This window comes from Chelmon rostratus, chromosome 2 (assembly GCF_017976325.1).
Source record: "Chelmon rostratus isolate fCheRos1 chromosome 2, fCheRos1.pri, whole genome shotgun sequence".
In the NCBI taxonomy this organism is placed as follows: domain Eukaryota; kingdom Metazoa; phylum Chordata; class Actinopteri; order Chaetodontiformes; family Chaetodontidae; genus Chelmon; species Chelmon rostratus.
In genome coordinates, this window is record NC_055659.1 from 27,982,276 (window position 1) to 28,005,740 (window position 23,465).

At 42.0% G+C, this 23,465-nt stretch overlaps 1 protein-coding gene across 1 annotated transcript in view; it reads left to right on the plus strand.

Moving 5' to 3' along the window:
• Positions 1–23,465, plus strand: part of epha8 (eph receptor A8) — a 98,183-nt gene that overhangs the window by 37,443 nt on the left and 37,275 nt on the right. The window contains exons 3-6 of the mRNA XM_041956049.1: positions 7,758–7,811; positions 9,368–9,511; positions 12,186–12,335; positions 14,801–15,116. Of these exons, the coding sequence (XP_041811983.1) occupies positions 7,758–7,811; positions 9,368–9,511; positions 12,186–12,335; positions 14,801–15,116 (664 nt within the window). The remainder of the gene's footprint in view (positions 1–7,757; positions 7,812–9,367; positions 9,512–12,185; positions 12,336–14,800; positions 15,117–23,465) is intronic.

Genomic DNA, 23,465 nt, shown 5'->3' on the forward strand with positions numbered 1-23,465 from the left:
ACGTGTGTGCTTACTGTACACCCACAGCTGCCTTCAGCTTCCTCAGAAACAACAATGATGAATAGAGCCTTAAACAGGCAACTCCCTCTCTATTGTCCCTCACACCAGCAGCACATAATCATCTCTCTTTTCAGTCAGTTCTCTCTATATATTTGTTAATCAATCTTTCATTCTCTCTTTCATCTTTTTTGGCATCTACTCTCTTTCATATCATACGTTATGAATAGACTGAAATTGATTTCATGCTACAGGGCCTCAGTCTCGTAAGAGAGCAGACCCCGAGATTTCAATGCTTGAGAGGCGACTGCGTTCAAAAAACACTTTCATTCTGCTTAACAACAGCTTCTCTGATCTCGAGGCGACTCCGATGGCAACTCCTTTGTCCAAGTGGAAACGCTAAACGGGCTGAATAAAACAAAAGAGACTGAGATTAAAGCGAGAAAGGGAGCGTGCGGAATCAGAGAAATCGAGGAACGTGGATCAGACGTGTGCTAATTGCCACAAAGAGTCAGGAGGGGCTGAGGCGTTTGGCTGCGTGACCCCAGAAGGAAACACAATTAGCAGTAAATGTGAAGAAACAATCAACAGGATGGATTTACAGCTTTTGTCTTTGTTTGTGTTTTATGTAATGAAGTGATGATATCAGTGTAATTTCAGCTCACTCGGGGCATTCTGGGGGGATCAGTGGACTGAGGTACAGATGAGTCACAACATCAAAGGCTCAGATTTAGATCCGGGAACGCTGAGCTTATCACGCTCCCCCCTGTCTGTCTCCTCTGTTTGCTGTGGTGCTGCTTCATACTGCTGTTCACAACAGTGACTTACAAGAATGTAATGGAGAGGAGAGAAGGCCCACCACACCCAGCGTACACCCACACAGCCGCACTGACTGTGTTCGATTAGACCCCGACTCATCTCCCTCACTCTGTTAACGTTGTTGCACCTGTGTGGCCGGGACAACCTACAGCCCTGCCATTCTTATTGGCACATGTGGCTTGTGACGTCACATTTCAACCTGAGCAGCCGGTGAAGTGAACACCTGCTGTCCTGTCTACAGTGTCCTGTCCATATCAGAAGCACCTCCATCCTTCTAAAGGGCGCTTACAAACCTGTTCGGCCAGTTAAAATGGAAATTGGATCCATATATAATATGATATTATATACTTTTTACAAAACTGACAACTGACCCAGGCCTGTTTAGAAGATGCTCCAGGTAGTGGCCAGTACCATGGCCATGCTACCATTTAGCTAATGCTAATGCTAACAGCTAAGAAGAACAGAGGAAGACAATACAGTTCTGATGCTACCATTTAGCTAATGCTAATGCTAAATGCCAACTGCTACCTGCTAAGAGGAACAGAAGGAGACAATAAAGCTAGATTCACCTATACTGTTAATGTTAACTGCTAGATGCCAATACTAACTGCTAAGATACAATCATACTACCACCGCTTTAGCTATTGTTAGCTGCTACAATGCTACCACATGCCTAGATGCCACAAGTAACTGCCAATTGCCGCACTACCATCATCTACCCCTGCCTCTCACCAACTGCACCAATAAAAGCAGAGTGGGAATACAAACCCTGGTTCGGGTAGAGGGTAGAAAGTGAAGAGGTAGAGTCAAAAGATGAAAGTAGGGATTGGATACAAACCCTTGTTCGGGTAGGGGGTGGAAAGTTTAGAGGGTGCTGAAGGTGGAGGCCTAATCCACAGCTAGATTTAGCAGCCTCTTCTAACATTTCCTTCAAGAAGCAAACAAAACAGGAAAACAACCAAAAAAGAACAAAACAAGCCAACTCTGTATCTTACAACACAAACTCACCTGAACAGGCCACATGGTCCCAAAGAGAGACTCTAGCTGGCCACATCCCCACCTTATCTACACTTCCTCTTCATGGATCTCTTCCTATTGGGAGAGCGAGAAGATGGGGAAAGCAGAGCATTACAGATGGGATTTATGGCTCTTTGAGGGGAGCCGGATCTTGGTGAGCCGTTCCTTTCAAAGAGCTGTTCAAAAAACTGGCTCATTTGGCTCATTTTTATATTTATCTAGTTTTAAGAAGGCAGTCTGGCCTTAACTCGTTTTATCTTGGAAATAACCACTGGGAGGAATGAATTCAGATATCCCACCAATATGAGTTTGAATTATTCTGAAATATTGATTATAACGTTACTTGACATATGTGGATTAGATTTGAAAGTCTGATCTGGATTAATTGTAAATATTCCACAGAGTGGCGCCATATCACTCTGCTTTGACAGTGCTTTGCTTTTTTTTTGTTACTGGCGCACTCAGGTGAAGGCAGCATGCACAAGGTGGCGTGATACTATTTGCATATCTAATAAGCACCGCGCAGCTGGGTAGCGCTCCTCCCCATGTAACCTGGAAAAAAAAAAAAGATCGGTTCCCAGCTGCGACTCGGTTCCCATCGTTCATGTTAACGAGCCGTTCAAAAGAACCAGTTTGTTCGTAAACGTCACAACACTATTCTGCATGCATGAGCACACAGGTGATGAGCTACATTCCTGCTCACAATTTTGCAGTTTTCTACTGGCAACTGGTGCTAACGCTGCAAGATATCTAACAATGCCAAGGGCAGTGAAGAAGAAAACGAAGCTGGCAAACATGGATGAGGACAGTATAGGGTTTAAAATAATCAGCTCTTATGAGAATGGAGCGCATCCTCATAGCGCATTTGTTAGCCATCATGGACACAAACAATGCATTCAGTGGAGAAACACTGAACTGAATCATAACTCCACCGGGTGCCTGATGATTCCAAACATCTAATTAAAGGTGCAGTCAAAAGTTTAGTGTAAGGAGATGAGGGCCATTTGCATGTGTATAGTACAGAGTATTTTGTAGCAATGTCAGCCTCTCCTGACTTTGCAGCAATTAATGTCAAAGCAAACTCATCTGCTAGTGATGAAAATGAGATGTGGCTGAAAGCTCCAGAACAGTGCCAGTAAGTTGGTCCCTTGTATTTATATTGGTTTATAAGTCAAACACTCACAGCAAGATGTACATAAAGAAAGCTAGAAAAAGTTTGGGGAGTCCAGTGTGGTATATTGGAGAACAGCCGTGCTGCTCACACTTGATGGACTACAGTTAAAGTTGAACAAATATTAAAGTTATCAGTGACAGTGCAGGAGTCCTGTGAGCCTCACCTTTTGATTTTGGACATGATTAAAACAGCCGGTGTTTGACAAATGCTGTGAGGTCGTGTTTCTGGACATTGACTCAGTGTGGAGTTGCCAGACATTTTAGTTTAGTGTGTGCAGGCAGTTCGTACAACACATGCACTGTGTGTACATGTTAATGTGTGTTGCTCTCTGTCTGCCACATTTGATTTCTCCTGATGAGAGATCCAATGAGTTGACAAGCAGGAAACAGATGTGCAATTTACAGCCAATTAATTTCTCCCTCTCGCTCAGTCTCTCTCTCTGTCGTGCTTCCCCCTCCCTCTGTCTGACAAACACGCGTATCGGCGCACGCCCACGCTGCATTGTCAGTGGGCCGCTCTGTGGCGCACTGCGTTTCTGTTGTTGCCACGATAGCGAACTCTGTTATCGTGCTCTCAGAAGATAAACATGCCCCTCTGAATCTCTCTGACTTCTTCTTCTTCTTCTTCCCTCTGGCTGTCTGCTGAGGACGAGCAGAGAAGATTTCCATTATTTACACGACTAAACAACTACTGCTCTCGTCCAATCTCATCCCCTCTCTGCTCGCCGTAGTGTACAGCCACCAACCTCCAGACAATCTGCCTTCAGCTGCTGTGATTTTTTCGCTCCCGGAGAAAATTGCAAGGAGGGAAAAAAGTCCAAGATTTCCCAGGAAAAGAAAAAATAGGAGTGGTTGAGAGTGCAGTGATGGCAAGTCGGGAATAATGAGGGAGATAGAGAGGTTATACACCCCACTAATTAGCCGAGGTCTTCACAAGTTCAAGGACGGTTTCAATTTAGCTGATAAAGATGAGAGGATGAGGCAGAGAGGGAAGGGTGAGATGGGTGAGACTTCCTACATCTTAATTATCCCAGAGTTTTGTGGCTGGTGGCGCCTTGGGGAGTGTCTGTGTGTTGAGGGAGTGAGGGGAGAGCGGGGGGAGTGAGGAGCCAAGTTGGAGGGCTTCCATGCAAAGCCCAGTTGTCTTATCCGGGGCCGAGTTCAGCTGGGCGCGGCCCGGAGCTTCCCGGGGTTGACACCTTCCCTTTCAATTATTCTGCCGCTCGCACAAGGATCCGCAGCCCAGGAGGATCATGGGTAATGCCTGGGTTAAACACACATGCATGTCTTCATTCGTACATGCATACAAATTGACTATGCTTACACTTAGAAAAAAAAAATCAGTGCAGGATATTGTTGAAGGTTGAAATGTGACCACGAGTCAAGAGAGCACCAGTTTCAGAGCTAATGAAGACCAATTTTCAGCACCCGGCACACCTCCACCTGTAATCCTCGCTGCAGCTCATCTGAAGGAGGGAGATTGGGAGAATTGCTTTTCTCTTGGAAGAGGAGGAAGAAGTCATATATTTTGAAATCCACTGAGATATTTCTTTTTCATTATTGTTTTTCTTCCAGGAAATGAGCACCATTCTCTTTTCCTGCACCAGCCTGCTGTACATTAACAAACAGGGCTGGTCTGAGTGTTTTTGGGGCAACAGGTAAAATGCTGCCTTGCCGCCCCTCAAACCACAATTTAATGGCATTGTCTTTAAAGGGGAGCTCTAGTGATTTAGTTCTGCACTTCCACAGAGTTTGGGATTGTGAGAGACAGCCGAGACTGAGGCATCCTGACTTCTAGTCCCTGGTTTGGATCAAGATCCAAAAACACTGTACAATTCCTAAAATGCAAGTCGGTATTATCTCTCATTAGACTGTTCCCACACCTTCAAATACCAACCCCAGTGTACGTTTTAAACCCAATCTGAGATTATGTTTTCAAAGTTAAGAAATCCCCTCCAGAGCTGCAGAAGACAGTACACATTTTTCACAGACTCAGTGTTCAAGATCTAAATCTAAAGATATGCCACCAAAGGTCATTTTTGTGTATTACTATGTGAAAATCTTGCCTTTTCCATTGAAACATCCTGTGACTCATCCTGCACATGGGTGAGTATACATGAAGATAGCTGCTCTTGACCATTACTTTGTGGGTTGTTGAGCTGAGTAGAGCAGTATCACTGATTTAAAGCTCATGTAAGCATTGTTTACATTTCCAAAAGAGCATTGTCTCGCTGTAGTTTATGAATTTCTGCCTCGTCCACCACCTTCTGATGCAACAACATTGGTGAGGGAAGTGTAGGTGAGGGCCGGCGGTCCTCTGCAGCTCCAACTCACTGATGCTTGCTAAACAACGCCCACCTTTGAGCGGTCCAATTAAGTCCCTGGACAACTTGAAACATTACCTGCCACATAATCTATTTCACAGCACATCACAGAAGCTAAAGGCGCTCTAACTGCAATTCCTCTCGGCTTTTTAAAGATTTCCTGTTTTCAAAGTGCTCAGTATCCTGTTCAGACTTGAACATTGGCAGGGTGTGAAAAGGGTTTGGTTGGGGTCCTGAGGAAAGGTCAACCCTGTTTGTCCTGCTGGTGGTCACTGTGCAGCACTTTTTGGGTTCAGTGTCTTGCACCAGTGGACCTGCATGAAAATTCCAACCATGAGAGCATCACAGTGAGACTGTCACTCAACTTTCCCTTTCATCAAATAAATCTTTGTTTCTTTTGGTAACTGCCATCCGATTGATTATTACAATCACTGAATGACCTCTACTTGCAAATATCCTGTTTTAACAGGAGTAGAGAGGGAAGGAAGCTGCTCTCAAAATCCAGCTGAGGCCCTGCAGTTTGGGTTAAGCTGTTTGTGTGAACTCATGACACCCTGCAATTGAGTCTCCATGTTACCATGAATAAACCAGTTGACAGAACATCCTTATGTCCTCTATGACTGAGCTGTGGTGGGTTCCTTCTAATGTACCATATAACTGTGCAACTGGATTTGCACTGACAATGAAAACCATAAGTAGAAGGTGTGAAGTGATTCTGTGTGGCAGTAAGCTGTTGATGAGTGAAGCAGGCAACTTCACCAGATGGGACTGCAACATGTTAAAGGTCCAGTGTGTAGGATTTAGAGGGATCAGACGTGGAATATAATACTGTGTTTTCTTTACCTTAGAATGAACTATTGTTTCTGCAGTAGCACGGAATGGACAAACCAAATGCTGGCACTAGAGAGGACCTTTGTGATGGGGTGTTTAATTGGTTACAATCTGCAACCTCGCCACATATGACTAAATCCTCCACACCGGACCTGAAAAGGCAAATCACACTTTTATAACCTCTGACATTTTTGTCTGTTCTAATTATTTGTCAGGACAACTTCATTAGTTTTACACCAATATGGACAATTTCAAAATTTGACCTGATGATGGCACTTCATAAAAAAAGTTGTTACAGTTCATCCTGAAGGGAACGTTAATGTCTTCTTCTGGCAATCCATCCAATAGTTGATGAGACTTCTTACTCCGAACTACAAATGTCAACCTAATGGTAGCACTACAGGAAAAGTCACAGTAAAGTCACCAGTCAGGATGACACATCCTCTGAGGGCTGTGAATGTCGAAATGTCACGTCAATCCATCCAGTAGGTGTTGAGATGACCTTTACATTGTCCCAAAGTAAAGAGCATTAAGAGGGTTGACAAAGTCGAGCATGCATGTATGTAGTTTGTTCCTAAAGTGATTGAAATCTGAAAAGACAGTCAGATAGACTGATCTGAGTGTTTATCCGGGGCCTGACAGTTAAAGTGACAGCTCACTATACAGTTTCAAATGTATCTTTGCAAAATGAAATGCAAATGCTTGCATATGTAGATACCTTGTTTACACTCGCTCTGTTTGTGAACACTGGAGCAAAAATAGACTGAGTGGTGTGGTGCGTGGCACCGAGATCCACACGTTGAAGGAAGATTATTTTCAAATTTTATCCAAATTTTGAATGTAATATTCCTGTGCGTCGTAATACACGAAATCTGGGCGTTTTCTGTCATTTTCCTGCCCATCTGTAGATAGACGTCTTTGGGTACATCTTAAATCTCTCAGCAGAACGCACTGCTTCCTGTGATTGAGCTTCCTCCTGGTGCAGGAGGCACAGCAGTAGGTGAAGGGGGATGTAACATGCTAGCGCATTAAGACTTTTAGGAATACTAACATTTCACTTCATGATCTTCCTCGTAATTCTATTATTGGCTGCTGGCGTCATTCCGTAAACAATGTAAATCTAATCACATACATGAGGGGCATCTCATTACTGGAAAATGTCTCCTGTTGGAATTACATTAAGTGAATTCCAACATGCTGAAATGTAGAACACATGATTGCATGTGCTAACCGTTGCCTGCGGAGAGATCAGCTCATTTAAAACCAGCATTACTTCCAGTTTAACAGTGTTCATTGAGATTTTAACATGAGGCTTTTAGACAAAGAACATGAGAAAATGAATAAAGCTATTTGTCAATCACTCCAACTCGGTCATAAGGTGTGAAATCACCACCAGTCACCTGGAAGCTTGAACCATATTTCTTGTCTTCAGAGAGATTCGTACGGTCTGTGTGATGGGAATCATCGCGTTTCATTTCAAGTCAAAACCAATAATCTTTCGATGTGGCGAGGGAGGCAGCTGAATGATTTGCTGCATATGGAGACCTATGACCATGTGACTGACCTAACAATGTTTCCCCCTCTCTCTCTGCACAGTGGGATGCCATTAATGAGATGGACGAATACTTCAGTCCTATCCACACGTACCAGGTGTGTAATGTAATGTTCTCAATGTGTCCTGGGGTTGAATGTTTTATTAGAATGAGTTATTAGTAGAACTTCAGTGGACTATGTCACTTTGGTCCCAGGGGAACATTAACTAAGTCTGATTTTACAACACAAACAGTTATTTTCTTACATGTGTTTGTTAGATATTATAGTAATAACTTATATTAAATAATGATGGTATAAAGATTATGCAACAATTCCTGCTATTGCACAAAAGTCAGGACAACTTAAATTAGTAATTTTTCATAGTTGTACGTCAGCATGTAAGACGGTTGTGGTTTGAGACGGTGGTTTGGTTTCAGTACAATAGATATTCTTCAGCTCACATGAACACACACAGGAACACACATGCTAAAAATGCCCAGTGTTTGCAGTTTGCAGGGAGTGTATTTGGCCAGAAATCCCATCTCAATTCCTGGGTTTCGGCACTGCTGTGCAGACACTCATTTCTGCTGCTCTCTTTGCCATCCAGTATAATCATATCACATACTGGAGCCAGGATTTTAGAAATACTGAGGGCGTGAGTCCAAGTTCCTCCAGGAAATTTTGGCCAGACACAAAAAATAAAGTCTCTGAAAACTGTTTATTTGGAGTTCATAGTCGGATTATATTGTCTGGTATAAAGATGAAATGATTAGTGGATTGACAGATGAGTCAATAGACATGAAATTAATCGAAACAATAATGATAACAGATTAAAACTCCAAAGATCCAGTGGGTCCAGCTTCTTAGATGTTCATATTCAAGCTTTTTCTCAGATTAGTCACTTTAATACCTTTGACGTTGGGATTGTTGTTTTGACAAAATAAGCAAGGAAACTATAGCTGGCATTTTAATGTTTTCTGACATTTTGACAAGCTAAGTTATAGATTAACCTGCATATTAATTGATTGAAATAACTTTTATTTCCCAGTGATTTCATTGCTTTCCCAATATAATAAAAGTAGTTACATTTAAATGGAATCAACCCATAAAACATTCACCAAGTGGTGGTTTTTAATTGTGGCCCAGACATGACATTTGCTGTGAAGCTGATAATATCCAGCCAGCCAAGTGGATGGACGGGCCGAGTAACCTGTGCATTTCTGAAAGGCTAAACCAGCCTTGCTGATGCTTTGTAGATCTTTCTACCATCAGCGAGTAACCGAACGGGCCTGTCTGCCACGTCACTGAAGGTCACGTAGTGTGTCACTGTGGAAAGTTTGGGTGAAAAACACTGTATGTTAAACTGCATCATGACGGAAACCAGGAGACACACACCAGTCAGTCCACCATTCAGAGTGCAGGTTCATCATCATGTCAGCTCAGGCCTCCTGATCTGAATATATATGAGCTGTTGGAAAGAGCTACTACTGCTCTGCTCCTCGAAAGAAATAGAGCAGCACACGGGGGAGGGCGGGGGGGTGAAATGATGAAGAGAAAAAAGCCACACAGAGTTCCTTTATTGACTGTGATGTTTGTTTTCATTGAGGATGTATGCTGATGCTCGAGTTGCTGATAATAACATTTAACTGTGAATTAACTAAACTCCGATTCAGGTCTGTAACGTGATGAGCCCCAGCCAGAACAACTGGCTGAGGACGGTCTGGATCCCTCGAGAGGGAGCCAGGAGGATCTACATCGAGGTCAAGTTCACCCTGAGAGACTGCAACAGCATGCCAGGAGTGCTGGGCACCTGCAAGGTAACACTCAGGCAGAGAGGAGGCGGGATGGGGGGGGGGGGGGCACAGCTGTACAATAGAGTTCCTAAATACACCTAATGTGATGTTAGAGTGCACAGTTAGCTTTTAAAAATCACATCAAAGATGGAGTCAATTTAAACTCTACTCAACTTTACTACTTTTTCTTGATTTTCCAATTTCCCTGACGTGATATGTGAAAAGAGCAGTGGTGCCAAAAAATGTGTGTCTGTGTCTGGCAGATAGCTCTGCATGCTAACACTTGTGCACTTAGGCAAAGCCTTGCAGTATATTAGGCATAAATAATTATCACCATTCAAAAGCTGAGAAAATGAGAAGCCGGAGCAGCTCTGAGGCTGCTTCATTAGTTCAGTTTAATGACCAAATATAGACCCAGCAGACCTTTTGGAGAAAGCAGATGTGAAACTGACCAAAAAAAAGTTTTAGAAGTTGAAAAAGCCTTGAAGTTCTCAGTGTAGTTTAGTTTATACAAGAAGAGATTTATGAACTGGAAATAATAGCTTTTATTAGACATGCTTTTTTTCCAGCTTTTTGTCACATGAAAGGATAAGCTAATGCTTCAGTTGAGGCAGTTTAGGAGTTTCGTTAAAGGGAAACTCCACTAATCAAATTGGCATTTTCAAGTTGGTGTGTAGTCATATATGGGTATGACCATCCTGATGAGTCTGATTAGCTGTCATGTGTTAAACTCCTAATAAATAATCCTTTCAGATGTTTTTGATACTGATTGTTGTCTATTTGGTCATGACTGTTAATGACAGACAGACATACTTGGAGAACTCTGCAGAGTTTTGCACATCAAAGTCTGTTTTCAGGTGTTGGGGAGCACTGCTGCGTATGTGAAAATGTATAACGCCTTTAGTGGCTCCAAAGAAAGCTGAGCGAAGTCTGATCAATGTCCTCAAGTGAAACTACAAGTAAAATGAGAGAAAATGAGAAAAATCTCCAGGCTACATTAGCTGCTATTAGCTATTAGCATAATGCCACAGATACTGTACCGGTATCGGACTCCACAGTGGCGCCCATTCACTGGAGTGAGAAGTGCTTGCAAAGTGTCCAGCACATGAGCCAAACTCCCTGCTTTGCTTCCATGTTGAGCACACTGAACATGTGCATTAATGCTTCCCCCCTGGCCCAGAGATTCCACACTGGGATGACTTCAAAGTCACTTTTCTATGCTCTTGGAAAGTTTTACAAATAGAAAATTTCCATGGTTTAAAAATCAATAATACAAAGAGAAAAGCTGACCTTGTTGAGATATCTTTCTTATTGTCAGGGTCTATGGGGAAAATGCTCTTTGAGCCTCAGGGAGTTTTTCACTGCAGTATTTACAGTATGGCCACTGGGACAAACTGGCAGCAAGTCTGGTGTGTGATCTACACAGGTACTATTAAAACTGTGTTTTTTATGACAATAAGAGGACATTTGAAAATATAGCTTTAAATGGGAGTGCACTACATTGAAATACTTGGGGATTATAATTACAAAAAATGTTGTTTGAAATGATCCATTCAAAACTGTTCAGTCAGGTTACAGAAGAGCTGAACAGAAATCTGTTCTGTTAAATCTGTCCATCTCTGAAAAGATGAAATCTATCAAAATGACGACACTTTCCAGATTTTTGTTTTTGGTCCAACAGTTTTTATGCTGCTGAGATTAAACATTTCGTGATGTGGATGAGTGACACAGCAAATCCAAAATGGAAGGGAATTGAAATGGAATTTGTAAAATCACTGGGTTCAGTAATATTCTGTGGAAATAAAAAAAATCATTCAGTAAGTGTCTTTAATACACGGGCTGATATTAAAATGAGAATATTTCTAAACTTTATAATGCACCAAATCATCAGTTTTATGGATACTTGCAAATAAGAAGTTATCTAAGCAGTAAACAGATATTCATTCATGAAAATTGAAATATATCATGAATAATTACGATGGAAAACTCAGTACAGTGGGCATGTATATAAGATCTTACAAAGGAAAGAAGAAACAGCACTCAGTGTTATGAAGATAAAGTGAAAAGAAGAGTTGGGAGCACAAATAACAGATGAAGAATGGAAAAAGATGCTTAATGAAATTCACAACAACACCAATTCCTTCTTTTGGAGAGTTCACTTGAAAAATAAACATATTTCTTGACCTCAGATATTATGTCCAAAGCTGTCCATATCTTTTATTCATACAAATTATTGAACACATTTTTGTTTTTGTAAAAAATACTCTGTGTTTAAAAGCAGAACATATTCTGATGAGAAAACCCCCAACAGGCCTTAGTGGAGATGAGATTTATCTGAGAATCACAACACTAAAGCAAATAACAAAAGGGTGAAAAAACACAGATTTCATAGAATGGAAAAGAGTCCAACTGCTGGAGAAAGCGACTCACAAATAACGAGTATGAAAGATGTGTTTGAGAAAAGGTTTTAGATGGTAGCAAATTCTAACTACATCATCAGAATGGATATATATATATATATACCTATGTGTGTGTGTGTGTGTGTGTGTGTGTGTGTATAGGCTACCTGCAGCTAGAGGTCAAAACCAGCGATGTTGGTTTTTTTTGTTTCAGTGTATCTTCAGTGAGACAGGTGGTTTCAGTCCTTAGTAACACAATAAACACACACAGTACTGAAACTACGTTGTTTGCTCTGCAGGAAACCTTCAACCTGTACTACTACGAGTCTGACAGAGCAGTCGGCTCAGCCATACGGGAGAACCAGTTCATTAAGATCGACACCATCGCTGCTGATGAGAGCTTCACGGGGGTGGACCTGGGAGTCCGCAGACTTAAACTCAACACTGAGGTAAGAGCAACGGCACTATTCTGGGTTTTGGGTTTATTCCAGTTCTTAGCACGTACACCTCCACAGCAGTTCAAGGCAAGTTGAAAACATCCCCAGCCCTAGAGAGCCTCTCCCAGCCTCGTCACTCAGCGCTCGCTTCTGCAGGTCTGCAAAAGAAAACAAGCAGCAGGGCTCGGCTCAGTACCCTGGGAAATACTGTGATGTTGATAACAGCTCCACATTTGATTCTGGATGGTGGAGCTATTATTTCATTGATATCTTACATTGTTACAAAGATGAAGAAATGAAAACATGGGATAATTCACTGCAAGCTGTCCGTAAATTTGCTGCACATTAATCTTGAGGTGAATTAGGTTGTAGTCTTGTGTACTTTAATCTTTTCCTCTGTTGGTCCTACTGTAGTGCAAAAAAGGTGAACATGGTGAGGTTGTCAAATAAGCTGCTTCACAGTGGCTGCTGTCTGCAGTGATTTATTAGCTCAACACACAACGTTTACTTTCAGTATAAAATAAGTGTGTTTTACTGAATGAACTGTGAATTGGCAGAGATATTATATGCTACCTCTAAACTGATGAGACATCTCGTTTGTCCACAGACAAAAGAAACATGTTAGTTTGAATATTTTCATGAGATTTGTTAACTGAAATAAAATACAGAATACCACTAACCTCATCCCTGAAAGTAATACTTTGGTATCATTCTTTCTCTCTCTCTCTCTCTCTCACACACACACACACACACACACACACGCACACACTATGAAATATGGGCCAAGTAATGCAATTTGTAACGGATTGTTGTGTTTACATAATGTAAAGCTGGACCTATTCCTAAAATGCTGTCAAGCTCTTTAGGCGTTCTAAATATACACCCACACGTCGGTAAATAAACCGACTTTTCAGCTGTTGAGCTGTGCTGACTTGTACAGTTGCTTCTCCAGACTGTTCGGGTGCAGTTCCTCTGGCTCAAACATACACGGATAAACATGTACATGAAAACAGGAAAGTCCCAGCCAACCTGAAGCCAAACAGAGGCGTCCTATCACACAACTGTACAGGAACCTTAGTGTTGAGTTTGTCTGCCTTTCGTCATGGAAACCTGTTGGGATGGTAGGGAAGCTGATTTTTAGATGTTATTTTGTATTCCGTTGAACTTATTTTCTTTTAGCACAATCATCTACCTAACATAATAATAATAAATTCAACAGAATACAACACAACTGATAAAACAGCGTAAATGACAACAGTTACACAACATATGTTTAATTCCTGGCAATTTTACATAAAAGCAACAAAAAGATCCACATAATAGCTCAGAAAGATCTGCAAAACTCATAATTAGCTGTCTAATTAACACACAGTGTTGATGTATTAGGAGCATGGTGAGTCAGTTTGACAGTGAAAAATCTATTTAATCCATCAAATCAGTTTGTAAACAGAGCCACTAATTGAGCAGCAGCAATGCTGTTTGGGCATGTCGAGCCTGCTCCTTTAAAAGGTGATTGGTGTACATCAGCTTCCTCTTTCACCTGTAGGATACAAGTTATTGTTACTAATTACTAAATGAATCATTAACGATAGAGCCGCTGTGCAGTGGTTGCATGTGCTTTGCATGTAGGCTCTGTCTGCATTTTAAACTATTCAATTTTGCAGCAATTTCATTTCATTCCAATGGAAGCAGTGCGATCAGTGGATTTGCTTGCTAATAAACAACAAAAGATCTTCCCTAATTTGTCATATTCTGATCTGGCTGTGTGTCCTGTGTTTGTTCATTTAGTCCAGTATCAAGTATTTAGCTGAAATGTTTAAAGGCTTGCTATTGTACTGGAATATACAGCACAATAACAAGCCTTTATGCCAAGGCCATCAGTCACAAAATACAACCAGCTGCATATACATTCATGAACACACACTAGATCTGCCAAATAACCATAGCAACACGAATCAGCCCGTTACAGGTGTGGTAAAGCACAACACCAAACACCAGTCCAGAGATGAAACTAAGGCTGTTCAGGACCCACTGAGGCAGCCACTGTGGAGCTGTCAGCGTGAAGAAGACATCGGAGCACTGTGCAAAAACTCCAAACACATGTCGCCTGTAGTCATGTAAAATACAGATTTTAGTAAATATGTGAAATGTGACATTTGTAAAGGCCGTTTAAATAATCAAAGAAATAAAAGCGAGTCGGCATCACACTGTGTTGGTGCGAGCATAATTTCTAGGACCAAACTTCACTGCATTGTTCCAACTGCATGAAGAGAGGCACAGCTGCGCCGCTCCACCCACCTCGTTGTAAATGGCGTCTGTTGGAGCCAAGATATTACCAAACAAGTGCAAACGACATTAGCAAATGAAAATTAGCAGTGTGGCTGTGTTTGTGCTAATGTTCAAGCTACAGATACAGAAACAGATTGTTAACACTCTCATGATGAGCTGAAGTGTCAAACCTTTTCCCTCCTCTCCAGGTGCGAGGCGTGGGCCCTCTCAACAGACGAGGCTTCTATTTGGCCTTCCAGGACATCGGCGCCTGCATCGCCCTCACCTCCGTGCGGGTGTACTACAAACGCTGCGTGGGCGTGAGCCGTAACCTGGCGGTGTTCACAGATGTGGTGACGGGCGCCGACTCGTCCTCTCTGGTGGAGGTCAGGGGTCAGTGTGTGGATCACGCAGAGGAGAGGGACACGCCGAAGATGTACTGCAGTGCTGAGGGCGAGTGGCTGGTGCCCATCGGCCGGTGTGTGTGCTCTGCCGGATTCGAAGAACACAGAGACTCCTGTGTGGGTAAGTGAGTTATGAAGTTACTGTCTCACTCCCAGCACATCGCAGCTTGACTTTTTTTCATTTACAGTGAAAGTTCCAGTCAGAAATATCAAACATGTTTGGAATATTCTTAATGAGAATGACAGGCATCCTCAGTGTGTCCAGATTGTTTTCCTTCTCCCCCTGATTTCCTTCCCCTCTCTCCCTAAAGGCATAAAATTCCTAAAACTCTGCACAAAAACAAAGAAAAGCCTCCACACACTGCATGATTTTATCTGAACCAGACTGAAACAGAGCAGGTCTAACTCAAGTTATATTCATAATCATCTAGCTGCAATGTGTCTCCTCACTGAATTGATCCTCATAATTTCCTGTTTACCTATAAAACAGGATAAATGAATGCTTAAGGCACAGTAGTGTACTATGACACACTTTCAGAACAAACTTTTTTCCTGATGGGTCCACATAGTGCTGATGATTTTATTGAAGTGGGAAGTATCTTGAGGTAATCTCATAGACAGCACTGGCTAAAATGGGGCTGTTAAGTCGTTAACATTAGTGATGTATTACAAGACTAATACAAAAACAGACGTAAAAATCTGCTTTCATATCTGATTTCAGATTATGCAAATATGTTACATTACTGTTTACATCAGTTTTGTCTGTTGCAATTTTTGCATTAAATTTTCTACTACCATTTAGTCCTACATATATATCAATAAGTTTAGCTAAATGAATAACATCATACTTTCATCGTGTACCTAAAATAATCAAAATAATAAAATAATTATTATATTTAAACCCCAGATAAAAAAAAAAAAATTGTTAATTGTCTGGGTGGAAATAGAGCAGGAGGTTAATGTGTATCGGCCGTATTCCACGATGCTCGGCAAAAACTGGACGTTGTGCTGGCCTCTATAAAGATAGAAAGGCAGACAGCCCGATGAATCTGAAGCTGCTCGAAGTATCAGTGACAAAAAAAAAGGGAAGCTTTTGACAAAAAACAGGCCATGATAGCTCTTTTTGTATCTGTTACCTGTTTCTGTATCCACATTATGAGCTCATTGGAATCATGTATTTGAAGTCATTGCATCCTCAGTTAACACAGAGTCACATAAAAAACTATTTTACTGAGGCATATCACCGACCAGTGAATGAGTTACCTGTCAGTCACATGGTTTGTTCTTAAAAAGCCAGTGTGAACACTTACCTGTCCAGACGTGAGGTGAAGCAGTGCATCCAGACAGAGTGTGAACGCCACCAGCCGTCTGGTCTGCTGAGGATACTGAAAAACACTGATTCCTTTTCTTTTATCAACTCTCCCATCCTCTTTTCCACTTAGAAAATTTATTTTCTCAAAGAAAAAAAATCATGTAAGCATCAGGCTTGTCCATTTATTTAAGCATCTGAAACGTTCCTCAGAGCATCAGCAGAAATGTCTGGAGAATGCAAAGAGCCTTCGAAGCATCACATGAATTTGGAAAGGTTCTAACCTTTTCAGTGAATCAAAAAGTCTGTTTGAAGCTCTGGCTGTGGATTGAGTTACAGAAAAATAAATGAAGAAGTTCAAGGTCTGGTCAAAAGCTTTCTCTCAGGCCGAACACTTTTCTCAAGTAGTTAAATTGTGAATAAATATCTGTGTGTCTGTCTGAGCTGAAGCCCTCATTCAGCCAGCGATGATGAATAATGAGTGAGACATCTGAGATGAGAAAATCTTCGCTCCTCTCTTGTTTTTCATTCTGTTTGTTTTTGTCTTTTTTGATGTTTTCATGGGGCTTTGATAGGCTGACCTCACGCAGAGACCTGTGCATATTTCGGGTTGCCATGGGTTACAGTAATTAAAACCTATTAATCACAGAGTGATGGATAATTAAACGCTAAAAGCAGTTTGTCAGCTAAACGAGCCGAATGAGACACGCAACACCGGTTCGCTTGCATCCCCCCTCCTCCCCTCCATCATCCTCTTGCCCCTCTTTCTCCTCCAGACACCTACACACTCACACACACACACACACACACACACTGTTGTGTCTTACTAATCTGAGGCCAGCGGCAAACACCCTGTTGGCTCGACACAGTGAGGGCTCCTTGTCAAAATGTGTTTTAAAGTGTAGGAAGTGGAGTGTATGTGCATGTGTGTGTGTGTCCAGTTCAGAGAGCCACTTACAGACTCCCTGTAATTAGTTGCAGGCAATTAGCATGAGCACAGAAATGCAAAACAGAGCCCATAAAGAACGCAGAGAAAAGGGTGGAGGGAAAAATCACCTTGAGTCATGTTTTGTTTGTGGAATGATTTTCATCCACATTTTCAGGATGATTTGAATGCAACACGCTGATGGAAAGTATCTGAGGTTGTAGAGATAGGATCTTTAAAGGAGAAAAGGAGCATTAAAGCGTCCGGAAATAGAATTCATTTTCCTTATGATAATCCTCAGCTGGAGGTGATATTTTTACCATGTATTTTATTTACCATTACATCATGGCAGCTGGAGCAGAAAGTGGAAGCGGGGGGGAGGGGGAGCTCTTCAATATATCCTCCACTGACGTCTTGTCTCTTCTGGCACCAAACTGGGTCGCCGTGCTAATTCACCCTCGCCAAAGCCAGCCACAGTCACGCACACACGAGACCAGACAAGACACGGAGAGGAGGGGAGGGCACGAGATGGTGAAAGGAAGACGGCTTAAGTGGTGAAGGCTTGTGTGTGTGTGTGTGTGTGTGTGTGTGTGTGTGTGCAGAGAGAGAGAAATCAGACATGAATGTGCGTGAATATGTGTGTGTATATGAGCGTGCTTAAGTGGTTCTCCCCCGACAAAGGTGGAGAGCTTTGGCTGAGAGCACGGCATGGTGTGTGTGTGTGTGAGTGTGCGTGTGTGTGTGTGCGGGTGTGTGAACACAGGGTTGCGTGACATGCCGTTAAAAGTGTCACAGGGAGTGAAGCAATGAAAGACGGAGGAAAAAAGAGAGGAGGATGGAGGGAGAAAGACTGGTGGAGTGGTTGACTGGACCCCTCGTCCACTTGAGTTTACATCAAAACACTGAGTCTGTGTGTGTGTGTGTGTGTGTGTGTGTGTGTGTATGTGTGTGTGTAGTGTTGCATATATGTGTGCAGGTGTGTACTGTATGTGTATGTGTGTGTCTCTGTGTGTGTGCGTGCCTCCCATTGCCAGTTAAGAATGGACTAAAGTGCCCCATACAGTGAGAGCGATCGAGGACACACTGATATAAGCCACACACACTTAGGCTGGTCACAACGACTCAGCTCAGCCGGCCCATCCAAGCCTGACACACACACACACACACACACGAGAGAGAGGGGTTGTACTCGCACATGTGGGTTAGCTCACTCCTCCGCTCAGTCAATGGACCACAGCCTGTCCTCCTACTCTAACTGCACTGTGCCTCTGATCCTTTCATATGATGTATGGTGTGTTTGTTCACACACTGGAACTATTTCACCTAAAACAACTGCATTAACCCCTTAACATGCAGTTTCCCACTTTTTTTTTTTTTACCCCACAAGGACCTTCAAGGGTCGAGTAAAATACTCGACTCCATGATTCTTATGCTGCACAAAATACTCATTATTTTCATCAAATACAAATACACCAGATGTTTTGTGAATTTAGAGCCGCAAAAGCTCTGTTTCAACTGTTTTATATTTCTCTCCAACAAATTTATGCCCAAATAAGCATTCATTAAAATACAGTTTGGAAATAATGGCCTTAGTTGTTCTGCGTTCAAAATTTTGCTTAAAAAAAAAATCTGCTTCAACAGCATGTTCGCATGTTAAAATTATATTATATATTCATACATTATATTACTGAACTAATATTAACAAATGTATTCTTTTCTTACTTTCAATGAAAAAAACAGTATTTACCATACTATAAAGTTTTATATTGAACCACAAATGTTTGCAATATCAATATCCACACTAGTGTGGTCCAACAAAATTGTACATTTACATTTACAGATGTTTGAAAACTAGAAATGTATCAATGAAACAGTATAACAACTAACTAATATGCAAATGAATGCTTTAGGGTTTTTTTTTTTTTTTTGCATGACTAATTTTAATTGAACTGGTTTCATCCAACCTACTGTTCAGGCTTGTTTTCTATTCCATAGTGCTTACAATATCCTATTTGGCTGTTCCACGTGTTTATCATCATAGATTATTTTGGCCTTCAGATATGTTTGATCCCTTTGTAAAGATAAAATCATGACCGGAGCAAATAATGAGATTTAGGAAATTGCTGTGTCAGTCAGAGCCAGCTGTACAAAAGAGAGGTTATTTCTTCTGTCTTATAACATTCGAATCTGAAAGGATTATCTATGCTCCATAATATTTTTTGCTTTACTTTTCTTTTCTTTTCTTTCTTTTTTTTTTTTTGGATCCAGAGCTCAGGTATTTTTGGATGGCACTGTGTGGCTGCACACTGTTGCTGTAGCTGAAGCGATCACAACATTAGTGAGAACATTTTTCTAATTACACAAAAGAGCAAAGGAAGGCAAAATCATATAAAATGATCACAATGATGAGCAGTGCTGTGAGCTGTGTGTTCTATTGTTGTTCTATTTGGAAATTTTGATTATTTGATTTCCTTGGAAAGATTGATTCAAGACACATTAAAACAACATTACTGGCAACATCATTCTTAGATCATGATCTAAATCTCCTGATCTAAAACTGGGGGGATGTCCCCGTCATTCAGTTTTAGCCTTGAAATGATGTGTGTTATCAAACCGTGGCAGGTCATGTAATTTGTCACTGCTCCCTCTTAAGCAGACAGCAATTATTGGCTCTCCCAGTCACTGAGGGATTGTGGGATTGTTCAGAGCCTCTTTGCCTCTGCTCTAAGCAAACAGGCCCCCCTGTCAGTCAGAGACAGGAGGAAGAAGGCTTAAAGAGTGAAGGCAAAGGCTGGGAGGGAGAACGACAAGCAGCACGAACACCACGAGAGGAGAGGAGGAAGAAAAGAAAAGAAATGAAAGAATCGAGAATAGGTCAAATGAGAGAGGTGAGGCGTCGAGAAGAGAAAAGGTGTGACACTCTGCCACATAATGTGATCGTTATCTGTCAATGTGGCGCCGAAGAGAAATATCAGAGGAAGACAGCAGCAGGCGACAAGGAGGATTTAATATTCCTCCATTATACAGCATATTTATTTCATCACACACACACACACACACACACACACACACACACACACACAGGAGCTGAGGGCTTTGTCTTTTCTTCAGCCTGTCAGCGTCTCTGTCCTCTCTGCTGTCACTCCTCCTCACTTTTGGTATTTTCCCCTTCAAACACATGATGTGCGTATGCAGAGGTGGAGACACTCGTATGAACACACACACACACACACACACACACACACACACACACACACACACACACACAGGTCATTTAAACTCCAGGGACAGAGTGTGCCCGGCCAACTTTGACAGGGTGAAGCACCCTCATTGGCCCTGGGTCCCACAGGTCTCCACAGGTGAAAACAGCTGACACTCTGTGGAAAATAGGCCTGACCACTGTAACAGCATTAGATATTAGGTTAGTGCAGTTAATGCTGTCCACCCTTGTAAAGGTGTAATTTTCCTCTTGAAAACAGCTAAAAACATTGTGATTTTTCATTTCTACTGCACATTTTACTTAATCTTTTCATTATTCTGCTAGGTTCTTTATAAGTTAATGTAAGAAATAGCTAAAATATTCAGAAAATCTCAACTGCTGCTGTTACTGCTAACAGTTTATTGATCAATAATTCAATTTATAGAAAATACTAATTTTCAAGCAAAAATGAAAAAAAAATAGTTTTTATCAAAAAATAGACAAACTAGAAAATGTGAAATTTTAAATGGAAAATAAAGTGGTCGCTGATGCTAAAAATTGCATGTGCAAATACAGTAAACAGGTTAAAATATCTTACAATGAGAGACAGTTGCCGTTTAGCTTGCAGCACTTAAAGCAGTTGAAGTGTCAGTTTAGGACTTCAGGTATCAGCTGAGGTGTCGGAGCTGAAAGCAGCTGAACCGTCAGTCAGTGTCATGCTGCACTGTAAGCTGAAAGCCGCTGAACTGATTGTTTCAAGTTAAACCCTGAACTCAGCTCAGTTTGTATGTAAACACTGAAAGTAGCGGAGCTGACAGATGAAGAGTAAGAGGTGAGAGCAGCTGAAATGTCAGAGTCTGAGCCATGTAGGAACTGTAATTTAATCAATAAGCACAGAAATCAGTTCAACTGTTGAAGCGTGAGATGAAAGCAGTTGAAATGGATGATCAAAATCCTCAGTGAGATGATGATGAGGGTTAGGGCTAGTGTTGTTTAACATGCTGTTTTATTCTGACTGGTCAGATATGTGTCATATGTTAGCGCTAAAATGGGCAAATTAGCACGGGTAGAAAATGTCAGCTATCAGTGAACATTGATTTCAATGTAAAGATTCTGTACCCACTTGAACAATGCAAAACCATCATGAAACACCCACAGACAGCTGCATTTACAACTGATGTGATTTCAGTTGTGGAGTTCAAGGCGAAACTGAGAACATAAATCTAATACTTTATGTACTGAGCACCGTGTAGCAGCTACATCTTCAGACAAGTCCCACTATGATTTCCTCCAGGCTGCAAAGTTCCTAATGAAGATGCAGTTAAGTGATTTGGGGAACAGATGATTTGGTGAGAACTTCATTATTCCCCGGCTCACGACCACTTGAGTGGAACACGATATTCATAATTGCTGTCAGAATCAACTTGTGGCGGCCTGCTATCGAGAACGTATAAGGGGCTCAAATTGAAACGGTCTCCGGAGAGGCAGAGACGGGGGAATACGAAGCGATCAAATTAGTTCCATCCTCCTGGCGGTTTGTAAACAACGTGCTGATCAACTACACTGTTACTGTTTGGAGGCAAATGACACCGAGGCTCCAGAAACACACCCACACTCACAGCCTCCGGGCGGGAAAGCAGCCCGGCGTGAGCGCACACACACACACTCACACACACACACACACACACACATATCACTTTACACTGACCGGCACAAGCTCACGTGCATTCAAATGGGAATCCTCTAACACCATTTCACCAGAGACAGCCGTCAACATTGGAACTGAGGAAGTACAGTCATTTTTTCTCTGGAATGAAATTATATTTTATTACTATTTAATGTAAACTAGTTTTCACTAGTCTGCTGGTTGTGATAACACCGGACTCAGCAAAGTAGGCGTTCAGAGTGGTTTGCCTCTACATTGTTACGAAGAAAACACAAGCACCCTGATGATCAGACAGGATGATAAGGTTTTTTCTGAGGATCAGACGAAATCAGAGTGAATGCAGTCCAGTTTGATTTTCATGCTTAACTTAGTTGTTGCCAACCTGTAAATTATACTATTAAACTTTATAGGCATTTTTTGCCATACTTCCCTTGAATGTACTGACTTGTGAGTACAATCATTAGTCCGTCGTTCTAATTCTGATTATTCTAATCATACTTCATAACACTGGATGATTTTCCTTCCAAGCTGACAAATACCCGTCATGTTCGCACTGTACACACACACACACACGAGGTTATCGCCACAGAGCGATGTCAACCATGCTGCTGTGGCGAAACAAAAACTTTACAAAAGCACAAAACAACAGCTATCACAGCTGCTGTGGCCTCGTGCTGTGCACTGGGAGCGTGTGTGTGTGTCCACATGTGTGGGTGTTAGCAATGTGCATCTGTTTGTTAGAGTGTGTGGACGTCGGTGCTGAGGGATTCGCTGTTACCGTGCCAGGACTAATTAGTCTTTTTGTGTGTCTGTTTGGGCCTTGTTGGCGTATGACCGCGGATTTTGATTGGTCAGTGTGAGGAGGAGGATAGAAGAGAGGGGAGGAGAGGAGAGGAGAAAAGGGAAGGAGAGAGGAGAGGAGAAGCAGAAGAAAGGAGAGAGGAGAGAAGGGGAGGGGAGAGCAGGGATGGGAATAAGGAGAGGAAAGAAGGAGATGGGGAAAGAAGAGGCGAGAGGAAAGGAGAGCAGGAAGTGAGGAAAAGAAAGAGGATAGAGGAACAGAAAGTGCGGATGAGAAGAGATGGTATTATTAAACATTTTAATGCTGTTAAGCCATCATGACTGTGTGTGTGTGTGTGTGTGTGTGAGAAAGAGAGCGAGAGCCCGAGTGATAACAGAATGAATCATATCTCAGCCAGACACAGCACTGTTGTGTCACTCAAACTTTCCTCCAATCTTTGTTGTGATTGGCCGAAGCCCTATCTCCACAGCAGGTGCAAAGGGCTACACACCAGTACACAAAGCGACTTTGCTGACACACACACACACACACACACACACACACACCCACACACTTGCATACCCATGTTA